Source organism: Takifugu flavidus, chromosome 21, assembly GCF_003711565.1.
Source record: "Takifugu flavidus isolate HTHZ2018 chromosome 21, ASM371156v2, whole genome shotgun sequence".
In the NCBI taxonomy this organism is placed as follows: Eukaryota; Metazoa; Chordata; class Actinopteri; order Tetraodontiformes; family Tetraodontidae; genus Takifugu; species Takifugu flavidus.
The window spans coordinates 9853522-9880710 of NC_079540.1; the positions used below are offsets into that span (position 1 = coordinate 9853522).

The window sequence follows — 27189 nt, forward strand, 5'->3', positions numbered from 1 at the left end:
TATAATTTATTTCTCAGCCTAAAACAGAATCAGGTCATTCGTAATTATCATTAATAATAACCTTTTAACTCTGGTGCTTTCTTGGCTGCTGCGTTTAATCCATAAAACTCAGCTAGTGGACGTTTCTGTCCATTTGCAGTCATTTATACAGAAGACTTGACTAAAATGGTTTTCCTCCACTGACAACCTCATCAATACCTCATCGCTTCCCATCCATCCATCCATCCATTCTCTGCCGCTTATCCGGGGTCGGGTCGCGGGGGCAGCAGCCTAAGGAGAGAATCCCAGACTTCCCTCTCCCCAGCTACTTCCTCTAGCTCATCCGGAGGGATCCCCAGGCGTTCCCAGGCCAGTCGAGAGACATAGTCTCTCCAACGTGTCCTGGGTCTCCCCGGGGGTCTCTTACCGGAGGGACATGCCCTGAACACCTCACCAGGGAGGCGTCCAGGGGGCATCCTGACTAGATGCCCAAGCCACCCCATCTGGCTCCTCTCAACGCGGAGGAGCAGCGACTCTACTCCGAGCTCCTCCCGGATGGCAGAGCTTCTCACCCTATCTCTAAGGGAGAGCCCAGCCACCCTACGGAGGAAGCTCATTTCAGCCGCTTGTACCCGTGATCTTGTTCTTTCGGTCATTACCCAAAGCTCATGACCATAGGTGAGGGTAGGAACGAAGATCGACCGGTAAATCGAGAGCTTCGCCTTTCGGCTCAGCTCTCTCTTCACCACAACGGACCGGTGCAGAGCCCGCATTACTGTGGACGCCGCACCGATCCGCCTGTCGATCTCCCGCTCCATTCTTCCCTCACTCGTGAACAAGACCCCGAGGTACTTAAACTCCTCCACTTGGGGCAGGATCTCCTCCTTTACCCGGAGAAGGCACTCCACCTTTTTCCGGTTGAGAACCATGGCCTCGGATTTGGAGGTGCTGATTCTCATCCCAGCCGCTTCACAGGCGGCGGCGAACCGATCCAGTGATAGTTGGAGGTCACGGGCCGATGAAGCCAACAGGACCACATCATCCGCAAAAAGCAGAGACGCGATCCTGAGGTCACCAAACCGGATCCCCTCAACACCATGACTGCACCTAGAAATTCTGTCCATAAAAATTATGAACAGAATCGGTGACAAAGGGCAGCCCTGGCGGAGGCCAACCCTCACCGGAAACGAGTTCGACTTACTGCCAGCAATTCGGACCAAACTCTGGCACCGATCGTACAGGGAGCGGACAGCCCGTATCAGCGGGCCCGACACCCCATACTCTCGGAGGACCCCCCACAGGACCCCCCGAGGGACACGGTCGAATGCTTCTCCAAGTCCACAAAACACATGTGGACTGGTTGGGCAAACTCCCATGCACCCTCGAAGACCCTGCTGAGGGTGTAGAGCTGGTCCACTGTTCCACGCCCAGGACGAAAACCACATTGCTCCTCCTGAATCCGAGGTTCGACTATCCGGCGGACCCTCCTCTCCAGTACCCCTGAATAGACCTTACCAGGGAGGCTGAGGAGTGTGATCCCCCTATAGTTGGAACACACCCTCCGGTCCCCCTTCTTAAAAAGAGGGACTACCACCCCGGTCTGCCAATCCAGCGGCACTGCCCCCGATGTCCACGCGATGTTGCAGAGTCGAGTCAACCACGACAGCCCTACAACATCCAGAGCCTTAAGGGACTCTGGGCGGATCTCATCCACCCCCGGGGCCTTGCCACCGAGGAGTTTTTTAACTACCTCGGCAACTTCAGCCCCGGAGATACGAGAGCCCATCTCCAGGTCCCCGGGCCCTACTTCCTCACTGGAAGGCGTGTTGGTGGGATTGAGGAGGTCCTCGAAGTATTCCTTCCACCGATCCACAACATCCCGAGTTGAGGTCAGCAGCACACCATCACCACTATACACAGTGTTGACAGTGCACTGCTTCCCCCTCCTCAGGCGCCGGATGGTGGTCCAGAACCTTTTCGAGGCCGTCCGAAAGTCGTTCTCCATGGCCTCACCGAACTCTTCCCATGCCCGAGTCTTTGCCTCGGCAACCGCCGTAGCTGCACTCCGCTTGGCACGCCGGTACCCATCTGCTGCCTCAGGAGTCCCACAGGCCAGTAAGGCCCGATACGACTCCTTCTTCAGCTTGACGGCATCCCTCACCGCTGGTGTCCACCAGCGGGTTCGGGCATTGCCGCCACGACAGGCACCAACCACCTTGCGGCCACAGCACCGGTCAGCTGCCTCGACAATGGAGGCACGGAACATGGTCCACTCGGACTCAATGTCCCCCGCCTCCCCCGGGACATGGTCAAAGCTCTCCCGGAGGCGTGAGTTGAAGCTCCTTCTGACAGGGGACTCTGCCAGGCGTTCCCAGCAGACCCTCACAACACGTTTGGGCCTGCCAGGTCTGTCCGGCATCCTTCCCCACCATCGGAGCCAACTCACCACCAGGTGGTGATCAGTTGACAGCTCCGCCCCTCTCTTCACCCGAGTGTCCAGAACATGCGGCCGCAAATCCGATGACACAACCACAAAGTCGATCATCGATCTGCGGCCTAAGGCGTCCTGGTGCCAAGTGCACATGTGGACGCCTTTATGTCTGAACAAGGTGTTCGTTATGGACAATCTGAGACGAGCACAGAAGTCCAATAACAAAACACCACTCGGGTTCAGATCAGGGGGGCCGTTCTTCCCAATCACACCTCTCCAGGTCACACTGTCATTGCCAACGTGAGCATTGAAGTCACCCAGGAGGACGAGGGAGCCCCCAGAAGGGGCACTCTCCAGCACTCCCTCTAAGGACTCCAAAAAGGGTGGATACGCTGAACTGCTGTTTGGACCATAGGCACAAACAACAGTCAGGATCCGTCCCCCCACCCGAAGGCGAAGGGAGGCTACCCTCTCATCCACCGGGGTAAACTCCAATACACAGGCACTGAGCCGGGGAGCAACCAGAATTGCCACCCCTGCTCGTCGCCTCTCACCATCGGCAACTCCAGAGTGGTAGAGAGTCCAACCCCTCTCAAGAAGACTGGTTCCAGAGCCCTTGCCGTGCGTCGAGGTGAGGCCAACTATATCTAGTCGGAACTTCTCAACCTCGCGCACCAACTCAGGCTCCTTTCCCACCAGAGAGGTGACATTCCATGTCCCTAGAGCCAGTTTGTGCAGCCGGGAATCAGACCGCCAAGGTCCCTGCCTCCGGCTGCTACCCAAAACACAATGCACCCGACCCCCTTGGCCCCTCCTGCAGGTGGTGAGCCCACGGGAAGGGGGTCCCATGTTGCCTCTTCGGGCTGCGCCCGGCCGGACTCCATAGGCAGAGGTCCGGCCACCAGGCGCTCGCCAATGTGCCCCACCCCCAGGCCTGGCTCCAGGAGGGGGCCCCGGTGGCCCGCATCCGGGCAAGGGAAACTTGAGACCAATGTTATTTATCTTCATTAGGGGGTCCTGGGCTACGCTTTGTCTGGTCCCTCACCTAGGACCTGTTTGCCATGGGTGGCCCTACCAGGGGCATATAGCCCCAGACAACGGAGCTCCTGGGATCATTGGGACACGCAAACCCCTCCACCACGATAAGGTGGCAGCCCAGGGAGGGGTTCATCGCTTCCCCTCATTTATATCTGTGAGAGTTTTCTCACAACACATCATTTCATCACGACTCACATTTGAGCACTCGACCCCACTTTCAGCCTTGAGATGAAGAACTCACAGTTCTGACCCAAAATGAAAGCACCTCTTTGCTGCAGATTAAAGGTTTTTCGAAGAAAAATATGGTTCTGCAGCAGCAGCGTGAGACATCGCAGCTTCCTAAAATCACAAGATCAGACAAGATACAACACACAATCGTTAAATGATGTGATTTTATTTACTGAGGGAAAATATCCCCACATCTGGGAATATTTAGGTCGACCAACCACGGGAAGGTTCGCCACTGTTCCCAGTCTCCTGCTTTTGTGAATAATGGTTCTGACTGGGGTTCTGGAGGTTTGGATAGTGTTTTTCCCCTTAATAAAATAAATCATCATTTAAAAACAGCATTTTGCATTTGTTATATTTGTCCGGTATTAAAATTGATCGGATGATCTTAAACATGTTAGTGGGACAAATAAGCAAAAGATAAAAGAACTCATGAATGGGCCAACACTTTTCCACAGCAGGAGTCTTGACTGTCCATTTATGATCCAGGACCGATGAACCCAAACAAGATGATATGGTTTATATGGTGCTTACTGCATATCCAACTCTGGTCCAGATGAGCAGTACAAACATTGTCTTAACTCTTCTTGATTCTTTTTCTTTGCTCCCGTGGATCTCTAGAGGAGGGACAAATGGGAACTACTTAGCCCTCCTGCAGCTCAGGCCTTCAAAGGAGACATTTTAAACGAGAGATCTCTACTGACAGGAGCAAATGTTCCGCTGGTTCAAGTCCATCCGTGTCCTTTACAGACGTGTTGTATGTCCGGATGACCAAATAAACATATTCCACGCTGCGCTCAGAAAGAACACATTTGCTTATCTCCCTGGAAAACCTAAATTATTTAATATGAAAGCAGGAGAGAGGGAGAAAGAGAGAGAGAGAGTAGCGGGTGATGTGCTTGGAGAAGAAAAAAAGGAGGGAGGAGGATGGTAGGAGAGTGAAGGGAAGACCAGATGGGCAACAGTGGCTCAGAGCCAGAGATCTTTTTTTTAAGTGTGGTAAGAATAGATGAAATGCTTGAGGAGTCGGGCATAAAGAAGAACGTGAGGAGTGAACGTGAGATTGTATTTGTGTAAAGGCAAAAATCCTTCAGGGGGAAATAAGGGGAGACGGAGAAAGGCAGCATGATCCGACAACAGACAGAGGAACAGCTTCACTAACATATGATCGGAAGCTGGTGCCAAGTCTCCAGCACTCTGTCCTAAACACACAGGATAAAACTCAGAGCTCGTCCTGCAGGCTCCAGACTGTTAACCAGACTCACCCTTCCTCACCCTACCTCACCCTGCCACATGGTCCCTTGCAGGGTGTAGGTGGGGAGGTTAGGAGAGAAGGAGGCATGTTGGGCATGAGATTGAAAAAGTGGGGGGAGGAGGGAGAAAATTAAATAAGGATAAAGGGAAAATGAGGTGTAGCAGATGTGAGAAGGAAAACAAACTGCATTTAGAGGAGGAGCTAGATAGATATTAATACTTCAGAAGGGGTGAGGGGGTAGAAGAGTTGAGGGGGAATGGGAAAAGAGAAAATGATGCAGAGAATTAGAGAGGGATGGAGGAACATAGGAAGGAATAGCAGGGTGGCAAGCGTGCCTGGAGCTGGACGGCGGGTGCAGCAAACAGATAATAAGGAAATGTGCTGTAGGCATGAATCAGATTCAGTAATTATATAGAAAGAGCAGTCTGCCTTAATTAGAACAGGATGGAGCTCAAGTGTCTGACACGAACACACGGAAAACACACGAGGAGCATGAATTGCAGCACTCATGAGGTGAATTATTACATAATTTATTTTTTCCTGCAGTCTGTTCCTGCTGGTGGCATTTCATAATGAGATTGGAGAACACGCGTGTGCTCATCACCGCAATTACATGCAGAGCAAATTCACAACTACACGCAGGGTCAGGGTATACAGTAATGAATGCTGGGAGTGCACTTACAGGTTTACGCTCAGTGGGCTTCACTTTCATTCCCCACTGCCGCTTTCCCACTTTTAGCTGTTTATTCGATGTGAAGGCCGCCATTCCCAGGAAAGAGGAAATCTGATATTTTTTTGTCGCTAAAATACAAATAGTTGTGTCTGTCTAATTTGCCGAGGCTGTTTTCAAGGAATTCAACATCAAGAGGCATTACCGGTCGGAACAGGCTAACTTCTATGACAAGCTACCTGCTAACAAACGTGGTGAAAGTTTAGGAGGAAGTGGAAGCTGTCAACACCTCACCGTAGCACTGTTTCACGAGAGCCTGCGAGTCGGAAATAGCACAAAGGCGAGCTGGGAGGTGGCCTGAGGGACGGAGGTTGACACATCTGACACTGCTCGCTAATGCTAGCCACGGTACCGATCGAGGAGGAAAATCAACTCCTGCCTGCAACCAAGTCAGCAAAGATAGACATGAAGATGAAAAACTCCTCAGTGTGGTTCACCAACACCAACAACTTCTCTCACCCGACATCTGAAAGTTCCTCTTGTGATGGAAGCAGTGATGATAAAGGCAGCATTCGCTGTGACATCAACATCCAGGCGTAATATAGATGTTCTGACCACAACGACACTCTGCAGCACTTCTCTTATGGGAGAGGTTTTTCTTCATTTTTGTGGCTTTCAAATATGAAAGGTAGCGTGATCTTGACAAAATCTGTTCTGATTTATTTATATTTCATATAAAGAAGTGAAAAGCTATTTGCAATTTTAAAAAAGATGCATTAAATGGCTAATTTATATCTCATGGTAATGGGTCAATGAATGTCAGGAGTGTTTGGACCTCACCTCTTCACTTCACCAAAACCCAATTCTGATGCCAGTGTGTTTTCATTGGACATGTTTAATGAAATTTAAAGAGAGAAATTTAAACATTTAAACCTATCGGAGGATCCCAAACCTACAGAAATGACGCCATCTGGCGTGGTAACGTCACATATGGCAAAATGAACTCAATTGGGTATTATTGTTGTGATGACATTAAAGTACCAGACCAGAACATTCTGCTGCAGTAATCCAGTGTTGCCTGATCATCATGCTCTGCAGCAACAATCTTCTCCTCTGGTGAACACCACCATCTGCTTCTGTCTCATGGAGAGTCAATACCATTGAGCAGAGAGACTTGCTTCCACTTCTATTCGCATTGTGGCTAAATAAGATAAACTAACAGTAGCTGGTCCACCTCTGTACAAGCATGCTGATGACTAGATGAATATTATGTGGAAGTGTTTGTGCTGCTTTGCATACGTTTGCAGAAACCCTGAGTAGACCATGTCCTCAGGCCTGATTGGAACAAACGCAGATTTCATCAGTAAAAGCACAATCAATTCCCATCAGGGGTCCATTTTCTACACAGAAGGAAATCAACTCAAGTGGGTGGTTGTTTTTCTCAATTTGCGGGACTCTCGCTCAAGTTGTGGGCTCCCACCACCTTCGTTGGTTCAAAGTGTGGAACTCTGCAACTTTTTTTATAGGAAATCTCAGACTGAAGCCTTTAGTTTAAACAAGATGAATGAATTTAGGTTCCAGTTGGCATCAGTTGGTCAGGGCTAGGGTGATTAATTGGATAAAAGAAAGAAAAAAATGGGAGTCAACGAGAAACTGAAGACAACTGCACAAGCCTGTGTGTGTGTGGTGTGTGTGTGTGTGTGGGTGTGGGTGTGTGTGTGGGTGTGGGTGTGAGAGAGAGGAGTCCCAGCACAATTCCTCAGTTTAGTGGAGCATTACAACTGATCAATGGCTCTGGTGCAGTGGGAGATGTCAGGGTTGGGGCTGCATATTCATACCATTACAGCTAAAGTGAGGAATAAGTCACTACAGGAGAAGTGTGTGTTCATTACATGGTATATATAGTAAGAGTTCAAGTGTTCTTCAATAGAATGACAGACCCTGCCTCCAGCAGACCAAAGTAAATATAATAAAGTGTACCGGGGAAGGTCGAGCTCCACAGATACAGTAATCCATCTTCGTTGGTCCTGTCACTGGACTTCACCATACTTGTCTGCTCACTACGCTGGCTCCATGCCTGGCTAATCGTGGACTTCTTATACTCCTGCTGTCCTTTCGGAGGTTTGGGAGCTCCCGCGTCTCTCGCTACAGCATTTAGATTACATAATTATATTAAAATTTTATCGCTCACGGCCCTGTTTTACAACAAAACACACTGTTGATTTGAATTTTGGGGTCCTGATGTGTTCAGGTTCCAGGAGAGCTCATGGTCTGGATCTCACAGCTTAGGCCCAGTCTTAATCGTTCAGAAAAGAATGAAGATTTTCCTCTAACGGCAATCAATTGCAAACAGCACTTACAACAGTATCGATCAGATATGAGAAGTTCACAGCTCTTATGAAATGTCCCCTCCTTCGGAAGGGACGCAGTCTCCTCTCTGGTGACAATGACGCCCACGGTGCAGTGCACAACAACGCAAGCTGGGCTGTGAAAGCTAACAGAAACAGTCAGCCGATCAAACCACTGCTGCTGTGTGAGCAATGGCCTGTGACTAAGGATTCCGATACTGTCCCTCTCTGTTAATGTCGCTGTGTGTGTGTGTGTGTGTGTGTGTGTGTGTGTGTGTGTGTGTGTGTGTGTGTGTGTGTTAATGCCACCACTAAGAGTGCGTGTTTAGGTTCCAATAAAGGCAACATCAGCGTGTTCCTTGCGGTTCTCGTAGCTGAGGTCAGGTGTCGAAGTGTGTCTATAGATGGCAAACGTAAATCGGCCACAGGTGACGTCTTTATTGGCATCAAACAAAAGCAGGTATGGATTGAAATTGAGCAAGAAAGATGTCTGTGTTCCACTAAGTGTCCGCAATCGAACCGTAATGCCCGCTGTTACCATTATCAGGCGTCTTTTCTCATCTCATTAAGGTGTAATTACTTCCACTAGGATTCTCCTAGCTAGAATCTCTCCTTTCTATATGGATCACCCTCACTTCACTTTCATCCTCCTTCTGTTCTTCTAATCTCTTCCTCTTTGTTCTCAAAATATATTAACATCCGTAGTCCTTGCTTGTCTCCTCCATCTTCTCTTTCACCACAGAAAACTTTATCTCACTTTATTTCTTTTAAAGCTTGGTTTTGTCAAAGGGACCTCTATCAGGTTTACACATCAAAGCCTGGAAGTTTCAGTGAATACACTTCAAAAAAGGGTTTTAAACCCTCTTGCACTTGCAAAGTAAAGTCACTTAAGGCAAAACTATTTTTCAAAACATTGCCAATTGAAAATATATTCCTGGTTTGGACTTTAAAGTGAATTTCCATGCCACTGTAACCCACTTCATTGTGTCTACTCTTCAGCGAGCAGCACATAACAACATTAGCGGCTGCTGTGACGAGAAAGCTGGACTGTAACACGTTTACTGTGAACTCCCTGAATGCATATCCAGCTTTAAATGAAGTAGTTCTGCTTGTGTCCTTATTAATGTTATACGATGCACCTTTTTCCTTCATCGTCTTGACTTTTTCCCCTGTGTTTTCACAAAACCCCGTTTCCTCTTTTTTGATTCTTTGTTTTTCCGTATTCACACCGCCGTCCCATCACTCATTGACGTCTTACCTTCACAGCTGCTGTGTCCCTCCTCGTAGCCGGCGCTGCAGCTGCACTTCCCAATAGGCACCAGCCACTCTCCCTCGGCACTGCAATGCATTCTGGGAGGGCTGTCAGTGTCAACCTCCGAGTTGTTGACGCAGCTGCCGCGCACCTCTACCAGCGTGGCAAAAGCCGCCTCAGACACGGTGTCGGGGAAGACGGCCAGGTTCTGGACTGTCGCGAGACAGCGTTTGTAGTACACTCGCACGGCCACTAGGGCCACGCAGGCGCCAACGTCCTGGAAGGCCAGGTGGAAGCCTTTTCGGTTGAGGTGACCGATCTCACGCACTTCTGTGTTCAGCTTCATCTTCCTCTCGCCCAGGTCGCCCTGCGTGAAGCTCTCATCGGCTGCGATGGTGTCGATCTTGGTGTAGCGGTCCTCTCGGGTCACACCCCCAAGGTCTCTGTCTGACTCCACGTAGAGGAGGTTGAAGGTCTCTTTGCAGGTGCCCGCCACACCGGGGATGCTGTTGCAGTCACGCAACGTGAACTGGAGCTCCACGAAAATGCGCTGGCCACCCCGGCGGGCCACCCACCCCGTCTGCAGCCAGTTGTTCTGCTGCGTGGGTTCCATCACATTGCACACCTGGTACGTCCGGATTGGTTTGTACTTCTCATCCACGCCGCTTATCTCCTCCCACTGAGGGAACATGGAAGGGGAAAAAGCACATTTAAAAACCAGAAGTCATGTGAGATGATGACAAGGGTTAGGAAAAGTGAAAAGCAACACAGATAATCAAAGGTCAAATGCAGAGAAAGATAAAATGCCAATCTGATAAGTGGGTGTAGCAGCAGAGAGGAAATGACAAAGTGTGTTTTCACAGTCGTTACATCAGACCTTGAGTCAGTATGTGACAGACCTTAGTCACCGTGGCTGATCCATTACGTAGTGAAGCAAGAGTGAAGAAACTTTTCCCTAGCAGTCTAGATAAGGGCTTTTTTATTTGCATGGGGGCATCTTGAAGAGCTCCTTCAGTGGGATCGATTTTGCCAAAGGCCCTCAATAAAACCTCTTCACTCAAATCAGCCCAAAATTGTTGATTATTATATTATTATAACAACCTTCTGCTGGCTAAAAACCACTCGTGTATTTCTCTTGCAGTTACATTAAACAAAGAGGTTTTTGAACATCATATTGATGTCTAGGTGGCTAGGATGCAGTATCGTAGCCGCCAGATTCGCATATTGATTGATGACAATGACAAACTAGACAGAGCTTAAAAGAAAAGGGAGTAGCAGCAGATGAGTAGAATGAAGAGATGAGAATGAGGGAAAAGCGGCTTGTGGTTACGAAGCGGTTACTACTGTGAAGCCTTGTGAGGGAACATTTGAAGACCAACAGAGATCATGAAAAATGCAAGCAGGCAAACTTACTCCATTGGGGGGATAAGAGGTCCAGCCCAGCTCTGCCTGAGTCTCTTTAGAATTCAGCAGCACCACTGCAGAAAACAAAGAAAGAAATAGAGAGGACAACATTTAAAAAAGAGTCATTTCTCCTGTTAACAGCATACAAGTAAATAAAAGATGATGAATCCAATGGAAAATCCTAAATGTTCCAGTAACAATGTCACTTGCGACGAAATAGACAACATGTGTTTCATGCTTAAACTTCAACCTTTGAAGACTCTGAGCACCTTTCGTGAGCCGTCATTGTCCAGCCAGGTTGGTTTCAGCACCACAGACAGAGACACAGTCAGACGCTGCCGCCTATTTCAGGACCATTGACAGCGGAGGCTTCATCGTTAGCTCAGTTAGCATCACTTAATATCAAATGAAGGAAAACCCTTATATAAAAAAAGGCATTTTAGCTTATTCCTTTAAAATTTTAAAATCCCTAAATAATATAACAGAAATTTTAAAACACAGTCATTTTGGGAAAACACCACAGTTCCATTCTGTGAAGTCGGTTTGATGGTTCCCATGCGCACACGTGTAGGAATAATTATTAACCGTGTACGGAGTCACACGTGTGCACTGAAACGCACCAGTGGCCTTCAGAAAACCACAGAACTTTAACACGTGGTTCAGCCTTGATGTGTGGGGAACCGTTTCAGCATCTGCCTGCACCATTCAGCCATTATCAGCACATTTATCTTAATCTATAATGCAATATCAACATCTGGAGCAGCATATGGCCGGCCACATTATCGCCCCATTTTGGGAGGATTTTGCTGATACTATAGTTAGCCATACTTTATGCCCCAGACGCCCCCAGACACCGCATGCACCATTTTGGCGATTCCTGCAGTGGTTTAAACACTTGCAGATTCAAAATAATCTCAGTTATGAGGCGTTAGAACCCTGGAGCTCGACCAACACCCAGGAGCAGAGCCACGCCTCCGCTGTGAACGTGTTTCTTGGTGTCTGACAATTTGACACATGAATGTGTGTAAAAACTGAGTCACCTTTGTGTCACTGACTGGTGGAACTGGCTCTGAAAGATGCGATTTCAGACTAGTAATGAGGCTAAATCAGGAATGTGCGAGGTATGAATCCTCCCGAAAAAAAAGCAAATAGAATTACCTGAGGTAGGACCAGAAGCATAATTAAATAAATCTAACAATAATACAGAAGTCATAATATCTGGCCAGCTGAATGTGAGGCATTTAAAACACAGTGGAAAAATTGGAATTGGTAATTAAAAAACTTGTCCAAACCTGGGAGCAAACGAATGAATAGATTTTCTTCTTTCAGGGTTGATTTGAGAATGAGATGGCAACACTTTGGCAAATGTGCAGGACCAACTATAGATCATTTCCTAAAGTAATTTAACTTTATTGTTTGGGGCTAACGCTGCTGACCAGAGCGCAGCTCTGTGCTCAGCTGATAACATAGAGGCATTTGGAGAAGATTAGAATAGGCGAAGCCAAAACTGGTGGAGAGACACGGAGGAATGCTGAAAGGGAGGCTAAAGAAATACCGGAGGAGCGTGAAAGTGAAGAAAGACGAGAGAGAAAGAACGGGACGAGAAGCATAAAATAAACCGTCTGGGTCGTAAACGGACAGATCAGTGGGCAGACAATCAGTCAGAGTGAGAGAACCTCAGAGGACAAAGTTGGAACCGTGATCACACGCTGAATACATAAATCCTCTAATCACAGGCTTGTTAGGCAGACTAATGGGCCTTTAGTGACAGAGAGCCAGAGACAAAGTTTAGGGTGGAAGACTGAAGCCGGAGCCTGGCTGACTAACAAAGGGGGAGAGGTGAAAAACAGCTCTCTTCCTATTGCTCAAAGGCCAGACTAACAGCTGTGACACACTGGCTACTAGCTCTCAATTTCAATGGTTGCTTCATAATTACCCATCATTACAGGAACAATGTGTGTCTCTGAGCCTATTTTGCTTTTCTTGTCTGTTTGGTTATCATTATCAGCCCTTTTAGGATATAAAAGGTGAGGCCGACTTCTTCTCGTTGTTCCCGGATCGTCACAAAAAGCAAAAAGAGTTATTTCTCACCTATGAGCGAATGTAGGCAGGTAGAAGTAAAGACCTGTGCGGTCTAATTGGTTCAAAAGAAAGTGTGAACTCCAAAAAAACAACTTTCATAACGGTCATTAAAAGACATCAAAGAAAAAGCCAGACGTGTTTCTCTCCAGATGAGTCCTGTCTGAAGGGGTCAGTCTGCATGTGCATCAGAGTAGATTTTATTATGGCGTCTTCCTGCCGCATCCATCTGACTGTTGTGGAAATGGAGGTTTCAGGGGATATTTTATTATTTTCTCCTTTGTTTTGCAGAAAGGTAGCTTCAATAAAAGTGTATGTGATATGTGATCTTCTCCCACCTTCGTTCCCTTGTCGCCCTCCCACTCTTATCTTTTTCTGGAATTTCATCGTGATGAACAAAATGAGCTTTTAGCCTCGCTGATACGCAGAGATGGGGGGGGGGGGGGGCGCTGCCACGCTCAGCAGAAAGTCACGTGTTAATACTAAATAACTGGTATATTGAATGTTTTGACAGACGTTTCATTGGCTGTGGTTCCTTCAGCAACGCAGAAAAGGGATCTTTGTATTCTTTCACCTCCAAGGTCTAGTTCCAAATCAGAAGGAAAGAAAAACAGACTGGAGGCTCCTATTAAACTGGCATATGTATGTGTTCTTTCCAAAACTGGAGCGTAGAATTCAAATTTGTTATTGACGCTACGTGAATTAATAGAAGTGGATTACTGTACACGTGGAACATCCCAAATGTGTACTGTTCTAGACAAAAGGTGAATTAAATAACTCCTAGTTAAAGGAAGCTGCTTTCATCTTTCACCTCAGTGATGTTCTTTGCTTTCATGAAAGGATTAACTCTGGTGTTGGCTGTCCTCACCCTGACCTGCCTGCTCTTTATCAGGCAGCCAACACCAAGGCCGACCAGCTCAACCTGCCCAAAGAGGGAGCAGAAGATAAGCATATCTCCACAGGGGACCCATTGTCTGGACATTATCCTTCTTATACCACAGGGATGCGGGGGAGGGACTGACAACAGCCCGACACTGAGACGAAAGCGGAGGGAGAAATTCATTATGCTGGAAGTTAGAAGAGAAACCCTGAGAGTTGGAATCCCATCAAAACAAATCATACAATAAAGTCTATGTCCTCCAAAACTTGAATCTGGCACTCTGATGCTTGTGCCAGATTCAGGTTTCATGAGCTTTCTGGCAGTCTCCAGTTAAAAGAAGAACTGGACAAACATATTTAGGGAATCGCTCTCAAACTGGCCCACACATAGCAGGAAATGAAATGTAAAGTGAATCAGGAAACCACTCCCTGAAGGTGCTCTTCAAACAATGGTACACGGGTCAGATCCCTGAAGCCGATGTTTACCCAACCTGAGCTGAATATAATCAACTATGTCGCATTGTACAAGTGAAGCAACATAGAAACAACCTGACAGAGATTCAATGAAGACAGATGCCCCAGAAGATGGAAAGCTAATCTAAATCCTTAATCCCTGCACATTACCACAATCACAAACGGTGACGTCCTGTTCGCTATGTTACGCGGCTGCTACGCGGCGAGCCAAGGGGAGGATACTGTAGTATAGAGGTGGACAGAAGAGGCGCAGCAATGCTGCTGTTAAACAGATTATAAAGACGATATATTGGGAGGAGCTGAAATGTCACATAAACCCACAAACAGGCACATAAAAGACTAATGGCACACAAGAATACACAGACAAATCTTGAATGAATACAGATACACACCACCTTCTGAGACAAATGGTGTCTAGGTGATCACTAGGTCCCTTTAAAAGCCCAACAAACACAAATATACGCACTCCCACAGACGGTTGTGGAGCCATAACAGCTCCGACAGCTGAGGGTTTAACAATAAACTGAATCTTCTCATTAAAAATTGATGATATGATGCACCTAAAAAGGTTTCAATTACAGGGAACTGTCTGGCTTCGATATCCCACCATGGAATTGACCATTGTCAGGTATGAGAACAGGGCGAGGATGAGAGAACTGTGGCGCCTGCAAGTCCAGCCTAGTTTAGAGGTGAGGCTGAGAGGATTGTGTTTAAAGGGGTTTCTTATTTTCAAACACGAAACAGCAAAACAACAATTATCAGATTTTTCTACATCTAAACCAATGAGATGTTTTAGCAACCAGAGAAGACGACGCTTAGGAACATTTAAGTGAATGTGAGGTAATTGACCTGTAGCATCTGTGTGTTGGCATCAATGAGGGATCCAAAACAGCGATGGACTTTATTGCTAGGAACAATTGTCTTAAATTAAACCCTGAAACACGCCTCAGCTAACTCTATTCAACAAAACCAAAATAGCTTGAAAATTAAAAATGCAGCAGCAAAAGACGTCACTGGGATGTGTAAATTGACGAATAAGTCAATAAGAGCTATAAACTTCCTTGTTTTCTTCTGTTGTCTTCATTTTTCCCCACAGTTCCAGTCTTGAATCTGAATGACCACCTGTTAAGCCAAATCTCTGGAGGGAAAATAAAGTGTGCGTGTGTGTGTGTGTGTGTGTGTGTGTGTTGGGGGTGGGGGGAAGAAAAGACTCATTGAGTCGGTGAGGCAGCAGAGTCTGAGAATAAGAAAAATCTAAATTCAGACCGAGATTGAAGGCTCACAGAAAAAAGGGAAACCCGGTTTATATTGAAAAGAGCCGCATAAACACACACCTGTCGGGAGTTTATTAGAAGAATAAGTCTCAAAGCTCAGTGGCACAGACATCAGTTCCTGCACATCTCCGCAGGCAGACGCAGTAGGAATCCATGATGGTGTTGGAGGCAACAGGACAGAGCGGCAGCAGAGGAGGCCACAGGAGCAGAGGGCTAAAGGGACCTCGTTTCAATTCAAAGGTCGTGTAAATGGACGTAATTGGTTGTCTGAGCTGATACAGCAGGAGAAGCGAGAGAGTCGTCAGGTCTTATTGTTCTGACAGACCAGTTCTCAGGTCTGAAACAGGCTGTACAGATAACAGAAGCACGAATTTACTTCATCTGAGTGCTTATTATAATGTTGCACTTCACACAGCTCAGAACACATTTGATCACATCATGTCCCATTTCCAACACTGGGTTACGTTTAAGGTGATTTCAGGTTTAAGTGACGTTGGCAGGAGGAACAGGTGGACTGTGACGGTCGACAGGAAGCTGGAGACGAAGGTGGAAGCCACTTCAGAAAGAGCCTCCTCAACACTCCCAGAGCCTTAAATATAATGCCGCACCACTCCGAACCAGAAAACAAGCAGGCAAGAACGAAGGTGAAGAGACTCGTGGTTCAGAGCTGGAAAAGGATGAGAGGAAAAGATGCTGATGAAGGGCTTCCTGATGCTGCCGTTAGTGGCTTCATGCTTCGAAGCTGAAAACTGCCAAGTAAATAACAGCAGTTGTTCCAAACAGGAACACCTTATTGGTAGAATTTAATTAATCCCCTGAGAAAATAAAAATAAAAACTTACTTGAACTTTTTTAAAATGGTCACATTTGACCAGCATCATTTCAGTGACAGTGTCTTGTTGTCCGATGATGATTAGTGACTCTTACTGCTGTAAATGAAATATAAAAGTCCACTTCTGATACTTCAGGTCGACTTCTCTACAGAACTGATGATGATCACGGCAAAACTTAGAAGAAAAACGAACAAAAATTATGTTTGTTCTAACGTCATCTGGGCAGGAGTGAAAATCATCTTGGCGTCTCCATATTCATCTGTAATTTCCTTTAATTCATCAGTAATGTCTTCATATCTTTAAAATGACACTTTCACCACCACTTGGGTTGTTTTTCACGTATTATTACTAATATTACCACCATTACTGCGTATTCTATTTGAAAAGCCTCTTCAAATAGAATTTTCCTCTCGTCTGCAGTTATATTTAAATGTAAAGTTGTGTAGTTTAATATCTCATTTTGTATTTTAAATAATAAATGTGACCATGTATTTCTGATATCAATGTGTGTGTGTGTGTGTGTGGGGGGGGGGGGGGGACATTTAACTTGACTTCGGCTGCAGCTCAAACATATTAAAATCATTTGCAGGGTTTCTGAACAGCACAAGCATTAAATAGTGCCACATATCTGTCTAGTGCTCAGTGAGGCATCTCTAAATGTGCTTGCACAACATTACAGGACTCAAGCGAGAGCGAAGAGTGCCCACAGTTCATTACATACAAGAGCAGAGATGAGCCAAACACCGTCTTGGGCACGTTGGGGCACGTGCACGGCAGCTTTAGGATGGAACACACTGTGGAAAATGAATGACCACATTTAGCAAATGTTGCATTTTTACATCAGTATTGTAGCAAATGCTACCAGAGTGGGGTTAAAAACCAGAATTGTGGCGTATTTAGGAAGAACAGTACACGTCCCTCTTCTGCCGTGTGACCAGTGAGCAGATACCAGTTTGACCAGTAGACCGAGCCCAGCAGACTGGAACGAGTGCACTATCGTTGAGCATGCCGCCATCTGTCGCTGGTAGTGGACTGTGTGACGTGATACAACACATTTCTACTGGGGAAATGTTTCGAAAAGGCAAAAAATAAAGTCACCGTGCCAGCAGGGCTGAAGACAACGGGGTCGGCCGGCCCGTCCAAGGCGTCCCTCTCTTTAGTTTTTGGGGGAGTTGGTAAACAGACGCCAGAGTCTGAGTTAAAGGAGAAGTTAACTTTTTCTCCGCGCTCACTGACGCATAATTACGCACTGTTGTCGCTGTGACAAGTGCGAACTTTAACCTTTCGCAATGCAGAGAGTCTTTCCAAAGCCATTAAAACGAGGCAAATGTAAAGCTAAAGTGGCGTGCGTGGCATTTCTGTCTGCCTCCAGAAGACAAAAAACCCTCACAGTGTTCCAAACACTGCTGAGCACATGCACGTGTAACACAGCGTTAGCCGTCAGCATTTTAACAGAGACGCCGAAGAGATGTAGCGTGCATGTGTGTGTTCAGCAGCCCCACACACCACACACACACACACACACCACACACACACACACACACACTAATTATCTGAATGTCCAATAGGAAAGCCTGTTATACGAACACTAAATAATAGAAGTGTATTTTTGCACTGCGCCACCCTTTCCCCGTCATATAGTCTCCACGGTGCAGCCAGACTGCATTATTTAACAAAAATACATTTCAGGCCACCGTCCTCAACACAGCCTGCTGGGCCCTGTGAGTTTTGATGTCTCTGCAACAAAGAGAGAGCGAAGACATGACAAAACAGATGACAGAAAGGGAGAGCGAGAGAGGTCACTATTGTGCATGACAAAGCCAAGTAAATGTCATTCCCTCCAGGCCTCCTGACTCGTATGCTGTCTGGGTTGGGAGACAGCCTTTTTAAAGACTATGCTTACTGTTACAGCCCAAGAAAACGCACCAAAAATGTTCTATAGTGCAGTTTCAGTGGCATTTACCTCCGATAATATGGAGCCGAGACAGAGGCTGGATGGAGAAACCCTTGTCTGGGCACAGAAAGTTAAGTCCTGAGTGGCAACAAGAAATCAAATGTCCAACTGGGTCACCCAAAGACAGGGAGGATGTCAAGGTCAAAGGAAGAAAGGTCCTCAGTGAGACCAAGACAGAGATTCAGACTGTCAGACCACACAGCCCCAGAATCCTGCAACAGCAGCATCAGAAGACAATTTATGGACTTGAGAAAAAAGGAACTCCTCAGAGGAGACCCTGAGGAACCTCAGAGTCCGGGTTTGATGATGACCCTCCCCAGAATTAACTGTGCTAATTATTGAGCACTGGTTGGTCATCACGCCTGCCATCACCTCTGTCACACCATCGTCCCCCCTCACTCCCTCCATTCCTCCCTCTCTCATATTCAGAAGTGGGGAGGAGAGAGGAGGACAGAGCGTTACATAAGGAGCTCTTTTGTGCTGACGTCGTTTTCCCCACTGGTTCAATTTGAGAAGCACTCTACATTAAATTAGGTCACCGTCTTCTAAATTCACCTCTTTGTCTTTTCTCGTCCCTCCCTGTCGGCTTGTTCACTCTCTTTCTCTCCCTGACAGCTGGGAGAATGAGGAGGACCTGCAGTTGCGCTGATGCGTCCAGGCCGACCGAAGGTCAACATTAGCATAAACAGACAAACACGCTACGCACCTTAAATCATCTGATGCGTATACAACACAATCCATAACTAATCCTTCATGTTTATTTGCCTTTGGGGGGTTAAGCTTGACTACCAACACTCCTGACACCCGGCGGCATTTTCAGACATGTGCACATTAAAATCAGCTGGAACATGAAGGACGCTGAGCAGTGTAAAAAAAACTGTGCCTGGTGAGTCATCTTACTGCATGAGAAGATCTCTGCTGAGAAGTTTCTACTGTCACACTACAGCGTCATATTCCTGCCAGACCTTGGAAAAAATAAAGCTGTATTGTGTTTGGAAGTTGAATTATGATCCTTTTTACGCTCTTTGGGATAAAAACTTCACAACAAATGCACAAGCAAGTGCGAATGACTTAAAAAGACTAAAGAAAGAATCCCCTGAAGGAGGAGGGAAGACAGTTCTTTCACATCAAATGTTCATTGTTGTAATGGTGAACTCTGACCCCCGCCCTTTTAGGATGATGATGTGGCTGAAGGAGAGGGAGGTCAAGAGGTGATATAGCAGCGTCTGGAAGGAGTGCAGCACAGTTCTGGTTGCTCATCTGTATAAATGGCGAGGAAAGGATGGCTGTGCCAGCTTCACGCCCTCAACCCATTTGAATTCCAGATGTGGCTGCACCACAGGGTCAGGATGGCTGGATGTTCAAAAGCTTTCACACCGAGTAAAAAATGTAAAAACTATCATAAATGCTACATGGAAGCACGTTGGAACGCAGAATTCTGTGAGTAGTGACGTGATGAATTCATCAAGGCTCCTCCTCCTGTCGTCAGCCTTGAACAGCTGCGCAACCCCCCCCTAATAACCAGCACATGATTCTGCCTGATTGGACTGTTTGTCTTCAATCTTCTGCCCCCCTCTGACATGATGACTGCTGCTCTGATTAATCATTGCAAAGTGAAAATAAGATGTGATCAGTCACACGCTGGGCGGATTCAGGCAGATCCTGGAACATTGTGTAAACACAAGACGAGGCTAAATACAAAACGTCTCGCCTCAAGCGCAGTTCTGCTCAGCACCTCTTTCTGTAGGCAGGTTTCTGAATACACTAATGAGTAGATTAAAGGTTCATCATATGTGCATCACACTCTCAAGCCTTTCTTGACATCCTAATGAGGGGGGGACAAACCCAGAAAATCTTCCTTCAGTTGTCTCTTCTCAACCTCTCCCATCAGAGGAGAGCGTAGCATCAGTGGAAGGTAGCCTCACCAATCTGACTGCTGCGCGTAGCCTATGGAGCATCATTAACCCCCCCCTTCCCCATTCTCTTATCATGTTTGTCCTTCCCTGCCTGGACATTAATGATACGTCAACGATGTTTGCTCGCACTCAGACGGGCTACAGGGCTGCAACGCATCCTCTAATAGTCTCACTTCCTCTCATTGCAAATAACCTCCATCTTTGGGTCGCAGCGTCGCCATCATGTTTTGAAATGAGCAGCAGTTCAAGTGGGTTGATACATATGCATTAGCCATCTGCCGTGGACGTCAGCAACAGCACATCATCTCACAATCAGCCCTGGGATGATGGCCTTGTTTATAAAGCTCACGTTGAGCTAAGATATCGTTTAAACATCTAAATGCACGGATGGATGGATGGATGGATGGATGGATGGATGGATGGATGGATGGATGGAGTGCTACGTGCACATTGAGGAGACCTCCACTCTTGTCTCTTATGTGCAAGTATCTCAGAGCTGCCCCCAGGCACACGACGCTCACCTCGGCTCTGGTTTGATTCATGCTCTGCTCGTCGCTCCCTTTAGCTCCTTTTTTTGTTTCTCTCCTTGAGCAACTTCGCAGGCTCACTTCAGCGGCTATTGTTTCATCTTTACAGCGTGATGTCATGACAAGTCTGGACCCGTACGGCCTCTGCGAGCTGCCGGCGGGCACAGCACCGGCTCCCCTCGCCATCGATCTCCGCTCTGAACGGCAGCAACCGCGAACTCAGAAACAAGAGAAAAGGGAGGATGGATTAAACGGACGTGGGGATGAATTCTGAAAGCACGGATAGATGAAATGAGGGGAGCGAATGTGGAGAGAAACGAGGCACCAGAAAGAAGCCGGCGAGAGGACGGGAGGACACCGCAGGGCCATTTTTCAGCGGCAGGGACTCTGACCTTGGAGATCGATAGAGCCGACAGCCAATCGGTCAATATGCTCAATAACCATCTCTGCCATAGAGGGACAGAAAAGAAATGGAGAAGAAAAGACGAACTGGTCACAGCAGTCAATAAGGCAGAAAAACAAGCGGCATGTCGGCTCCGACACAAGACCAGTATAAATTACACAAAAACCAACAGGAGGGGAGAGGCCCGCTCACACCGTGAGATTTATGGCTGTGAGCTATACAAATAAAATTGACTTTACAAGATGAATAGAGATATAAAGACACTGTGGGTTAGATGAAATGTAATAGATTCATGGTGCACCAGAGCTCTTTAGAGCAAACAAAAAGTTCTTCAAAACGACAATTAAAACAGATGTAGTCGGACCCCCATAGCTTTATTGACATCTTGAGCTTTAACAATGAACAATGTAGCACAAAACAGTCCAAACCCTCGGCGTGGGTGGGTTTGTCATTTGTTAACGCCGATATGAATCACATTTATGTCGTTGGCGGTCGTGACATCTGTGCAAGTGATAAAAGGACTCATGGACAAACAAGTGGTGAGATTATAGAAGAGCCCAGCTCTGAAATGGTGCCATCCTACCACTTTCAGACAACTGTTTAATAATCCAAGTGTGCATCTGGTGATATTAGATTCATATCAGTTTGGAGCCCAACAGGACAACTGATATTGGGCCTGAAGACGAGACTTACTGCAGCTAAACCGCACATTCAGAAACAAGCCAAACAAAACAGCAATTAGTGAAGAGGCAGCGTTCTCTTCGTGGTGGGACACAAATGGGTGCAGCCTGGGGAGGACGCCTCTTTGGAAAATTCACCATTGTTAATTATCAAACCAAGCCAATAAATAAATAATGTGGAGTGAAGCAGCAACCGGTGGGTCAGTAATTAGCACAGTCAAAGAGAAGCAACATCTCTGCTGCTGATCAACGCCCGCAGAGGTCGTTTTGAACGTGCGGAAGAGATGAGCACAAATCGGGGCTGAGACCGATTCTTTTTATTTATTTATTTTCTTTTTTAATGATCCGCTTAAAGGGCACAGCCTCCTCATCTGTACTACTGGCTGCAGAGCATGAGCATCCCCCTCCTCCTCCTCCTCTTCCTCCTCTTCCTGCCAGCAGCCTTTATCCTCCCTTCATTCTTTCCCACCCAATTGTTTATTTGCTTATCACTGGGTGGATAATAGAACAGAATTAATCTGCTAATTCCTCAATTTTGAGGAGACAAATTCTACTGTTTATGCAAATGAGCGGAAACAGCGAGCCTGTACAATACAGGCTCCAGCGGCCGACTGGAGGATTTAATTATCGGGCTAATTACTTGTTTTCTGCTAACAGTTAACCACAGGGCCGCTGCTAGCATGCTTCCTTGGGTGATAATGCCTGCAGTGGCCACGGGAGGGACCAAACGGTGCGGGAGCGCCACGGGAGACAGGGCTGTATTTTCTCAGCAGGACATTTTATATTTTCAGTTTGCTGTCTGTCAGAGCAGGACTTCACCAAAATGTCTGTGTGACAACAGGCCTTTTTGATTCTTGGAACAATCTGTGGCCTTTCAGCCACACAGGATGGGTTCTGCTGGACCACAGGGCATTACTTCATCATCCCAGACTGGCCGTACTAGATTTTTTGTCTAAACATTTGTAAAAGGTACCGTTTCTTTCCCCCCTTCTCCTCTCTCTCTAGCCATCGGCAGGAGGGTCCCCCTACATGAACCTGGTCCTGCTCATGGTTTCCTCCTGTTAAATGGGAGCCACTGTTGCTTGTTGGGGTTTAGGCCCTCGGATTCTGTAGAGCAACTAGAGACAATTTTGCTTGTAACAGACACTATACAAATAAATGACCGAATAAGTTATTAACCCACAAATTAAGGCGTTTTGTGTAAATATATACTATATTATAATTTGTGTTGTTACCATGTAATTAATGCACTACCACCTTTTTTCTTAATCACATGAACACTTAATCATTGTTACTACACATCAGCGATCTGTTAAAGCGCACCCACGCCGCCTGACATCCTGCTTGCTGCCAGGTTGTGTGCACATCTTGGTGACAGATTCTGTGTTAATTTCAAGCAAAGCTGATACCATCAAAACAGACGCGCAGCGAGCGAGCGGAAGAACATGGTGAGCAATAAAAACCGCAGATGGGGCCCAGGTAATTAAAGCATCCAGCCCTCAATAATCACACAGGTAACACACAACAAGGTTAAGATGTTAGCTGATGTTAGCTGGTTTCTAAAATGAGCCCAGACTATTAATGAGGAAAGATTTCAGCCCCCTGAAAAACACGCTCATTTTAAAAGAGGTGAAGCTCAGTTTATCACACAAATGTCCGTGGCTAAAGTCGTTAGGCAACATTCCCAGGTAATCCTTCCGCTTGATTTGTGCCGTTTCACAGACAATCCTTTAAATGTCACCTCAATATAAAGGCTGCAGTAGTGACGCCAGAGGTCTGCTGGTGATGCTGCCACTGGAAGCGAACCTTTGTTTGTTCCCAGCTCCAGTTGAGCCACCAGTTTGGTTTAGTGGAGCACAAAATTTAATTTGATATATTGGCTTCAAATGTTCCATCCAGAGTGACGTCATACGAAAAGGTGCAGCTCTCCAATAAATTGGTTTGATTGACAGATTTCCAAGGATGAATGAAAGGTCACCTGCTTTGACCTCTAAAATCTGTTCTGACACCTTGGACTGACCCATGGGGCCCACAACAGAGCTCAAAAGGCCAAGTCCCAAGAGGGTTCGGCCCATCAAATGAGGGGTTGCACTAAAGAACGCTTACAGGAGCCCATTGGAGATGAATGCAGGGGGACTGGGTCAAATGTAGCCTGTGGATGCTCATTTTCCAAGCCTGAAGGCCTGAGGCCATTTGTTGTGGTAGTAATTATTGATTAGGGAGTCTGGTCCTGTTTTAGCACCTCTGAGAGGATGGATTGGATGTTTACTGATGAGACCTCGGAATACAGATGGATTACTCGAACTGTTTGGGTAAAAGGTGCTGTTCCACATTCAGGCTAGTTTTAAATGTGTCAAAGGTTACAGTCAGTATTGCAACGTGGTCAGCACTTAGCAACACTGAGAAGAAAGGAAGGAGGGAGGAAGGATGTGAGGAGGTTATGGAGATTATGGAGAGGTTGGATAGGAAGAAGTGCACAGCCCGTCAGAGGGACAAATGCATCGCTGATGAAATCCAAATAACTTTCGCCCTCCTGGTAATGAAACCTGGGTGGGGGGAGGAGGAAGAGCAAAAGAACATGTGTGGGGTAAAAAGTGAGGTGAGCTCATTAACGACACAGGTGAATCGAGGGGAAAGACAGGTGGGAGGTGGAAATGGTGGAATTCAGAGACAAACAACAGAGATGAGAACAAAAAAAGAAGCGGGCCTCATCTCCGTGCACTCCGATAGCATACACATTTGAATTTAGGGCCCGTCTTTTATGGAAGCGCTATAAATGGGGATGAGGTGCAAACAGCAGGCAATTTTACTGCAACACCAACCACAATGTCTGATTGAGAGCAAATTAAAATGCAAATGCAACGCTTCAATTTTTGCCAGATTTCACCTGCAAGATAAGCAAAGGACCTCTATTCCCCTCCCAACGTCTGTGTGTGTGTGCGTGTGTGTGTGCGTGTGCGCAAGTGTGTGTTTATGGACAAGTGTGCATATTTGTTTGTCAAGTTGGAAATGAGAGGAGACAGTTGGGAGACTGAAGGTGAGGCTGTACAAACAGATTAGATTTTGACTCGTTCTGACTGAGCTGCATTTCAATCATCATCTTTGCTCCTTTTCCTCCCTCGTTCTTGCTCGTTGCCAAAAGGCTGCAGAAATTCAAAATAGTAGCAATTAAAACAATAACAAGCACTCGCCGATTAGTGATCTAGAGGGCTACAAATGTCTCCTTTGTCTGAACGCTGATGTCCTGCCTCTGGGACTTTTAATCACACCAGTGTCACAAACATTCTGGAAGCCCTAAAATCACTTTTAAGAATTTACTCTTAACCCGTTGAGACATAACTGACATATACTAAACAAGCCTGGTGTGGTGGTCATGTGACTGGACAGGAAGTGACCTTCAAAAGTGACGGAAGCAGCGGCAGGGCATCTTCATAAAGATGATATAAAATAGATAGAACTGTCATCTTTGCTTATTAGTGAATAGTTTCCAGTCCTCGGTGCAGGTCTGATCTTCACGTGTCACTTGCTGTAAAATGATAATCACGGAGGCAAATCAGAGGGATTTTACGCTCTCACAAGCGGTCATAAAGCAGCTTTTACGAGCGCGGCGGCTCCCACTGCTGACAGATTCGGCTTTGGCCCGTTAATTGCAACACAACAGCTCCTTCACAATGTGAATTCAAATCTCTCCAAGTCACGGTGAGGAAACATATTTGACTGCTGTGGTCACATGTTCTCAGCGAGCAGAAGGTCAGGAGGTGAAGCCAACACTGACGTCACGGTGACCGAGGGCCTCCATGAGTAAATGAGACGCTCCCGTTATTTCCAGAAACTCAATACAGCTCAATACAGTAAACTATACAGCCGAGTCCAAACATTCCAGAGCGCCTCAAACCTCAAAGCTTCTCTCCTCGTGCATGATGTCATCAGTCCTTCAGTCATATCTCAACACAGATTACCAAACCACTGTTTTCATTTTAGACCGTTTGAATATATTTCTAATAACCGCTTGTGCTTTTTTATTATGTACAAGCATCACAAGTGAAGAGTCGAAAGCTTTGCCTGATTAAAAAGTGCCCCGTCCTCATGAATCAATGATCGGCTGAGTGCATTCTCAGGTAATCCCCAGTAAAATGATAAATGCTGAAGTACTGTGGCCTCCTCCCATTTGAGCTTTTAGTCTTATTGTATGTGATTTTCTGTCAGGCTGCAAAGGACAGAGCTAATAACTGGATGTCTTTCCTATGAGCCGAGCGAGGAGGTCAGAAGAGGTGCTCGCTGTGGGTCCTTCATTTGGTACGCTTCTAATCAAAGTCTTCTTCTGTTGAAGAGGCTTAATGGACTGTTAGAGTGGAGGAGTTCTTTAATTACAAACCTTGGCATGTACTTCTGAAAATAAAGCAACTATTAACGATAAGGTTGAATTGTGTATTCGATCCGGTATATTCATTCGTGGTGCACACCAGGATGAGTGGCAGCACCAGCTCGGAGTCATGGAGGTTTGATGGCTCTCAGCCAAACAGCAGCTTAAAGCTTCTCCGGACGTCCCACAGCAGAATCGGAGAGCTGCCGTTTGTCTTTAAAGGAAAACACTCTTAGACATCTCAGCTTGATTAAGGGAGTGCGGCTAATTAACTGGATCTAGGATTGGGAAGCTCAGTCTGATCAGCGCTGTTACGCTGCGTCACTAACAGCACGAGTCTGAGTGACACGCGTCAACAAACGCAGCTAAGAATTTTACTGCACCCTCACTTTACTGCGGGTTTCTCCCACTTTCACTTTCATTTGGCGGACCGGCGACCAGTTTGCATGCAGATGTGGATCTGCACAGACATAGCCAATCTTCATTGAATGCTTTAGTGACGCGTAGTGATTTAGTGGCAGGCTCTTTCAAATGACCTTCCAACAAAGTCCATTAGGTAACCTCCAATCCAAACACAGCGGCGACACCAGAGAGGCAGGTAATTCGGCATTAACTGGAGCCACTCGATCACTGAAACGCTGCCAACTTCAATCGTGCGACTTTGATGAAGGAATTGAGGGAGAATTGGTGAAAGAAAGGAGGAGACAGATGGAAAGAGCATTTGAGACAGTAACGGAGTGAGTGAGGGAGAAAAAGGGATGAGTGGCAGAGAGCACTTTATTCCGCCACTTCCGACGCAAAACTATCCCTTCCCATCTGTCCTGGAGAGTGAATCCCTCTCGCCTCGGCGCTGTACAGGAGGACCATCTGACCAGTCCAGCATGCACTGCCACAGAGATACACGCCCACAGAGAGCAGACTCCTGCACACGTGCACACACAGACTCCCTCTGAACACGTGAAAAGTAAACAACCCACACAAACAACACACAATCCCTCTGTAATGTGTTCACTCACAAATTCTAGCATGGAAAATGGAGGCAGCAAACAAAAAGGCACGGCCACATAAGGGGAATGAGCTTAGCTTAGCTTAGCTTAGCTCTCAGTTTAGCTGTAATAACCGTAGCCACAGGCTGGGCTGAGGGGAAGATTCTGAAAAACTGTGCAGTCATTTTTGGGCTTTAACTGCAGAAGGAAGGGAAAT

The 27189-nt window shown here is 46.7% G+C and overlaps 1 protein-coding gene across 3 annotated transcripts in view; it reads right to left on the reverse strand.

Annotated features, from left to right (window-relative positions):
• LOC130517948 (ephrin type-A receptor 7) overlaps positions 1-27189 on the reverse strand; it is a 105757-nt gene that overhangs the window by 69054 nt on the left and 9514 nt on the right. For all 3 annotated transcript variants that reach the window (XM_057020177.1, XM_057020176.1, XM_057020178.1), the window contains exons 2-3: positions 10615-10679; positions 9208-9880 (exon numbers count right to left, since the gene is read on the reverse strand). In XM_057020177.1, coding sequence (XP_056876157.1) covers positions 9208-9880; positions 10615-10679 — 738 coding nt within the window. The remainder of the gene's footprint in view (positions 1-9207; positions 9881-10614; positions 10680-27189) is intronic.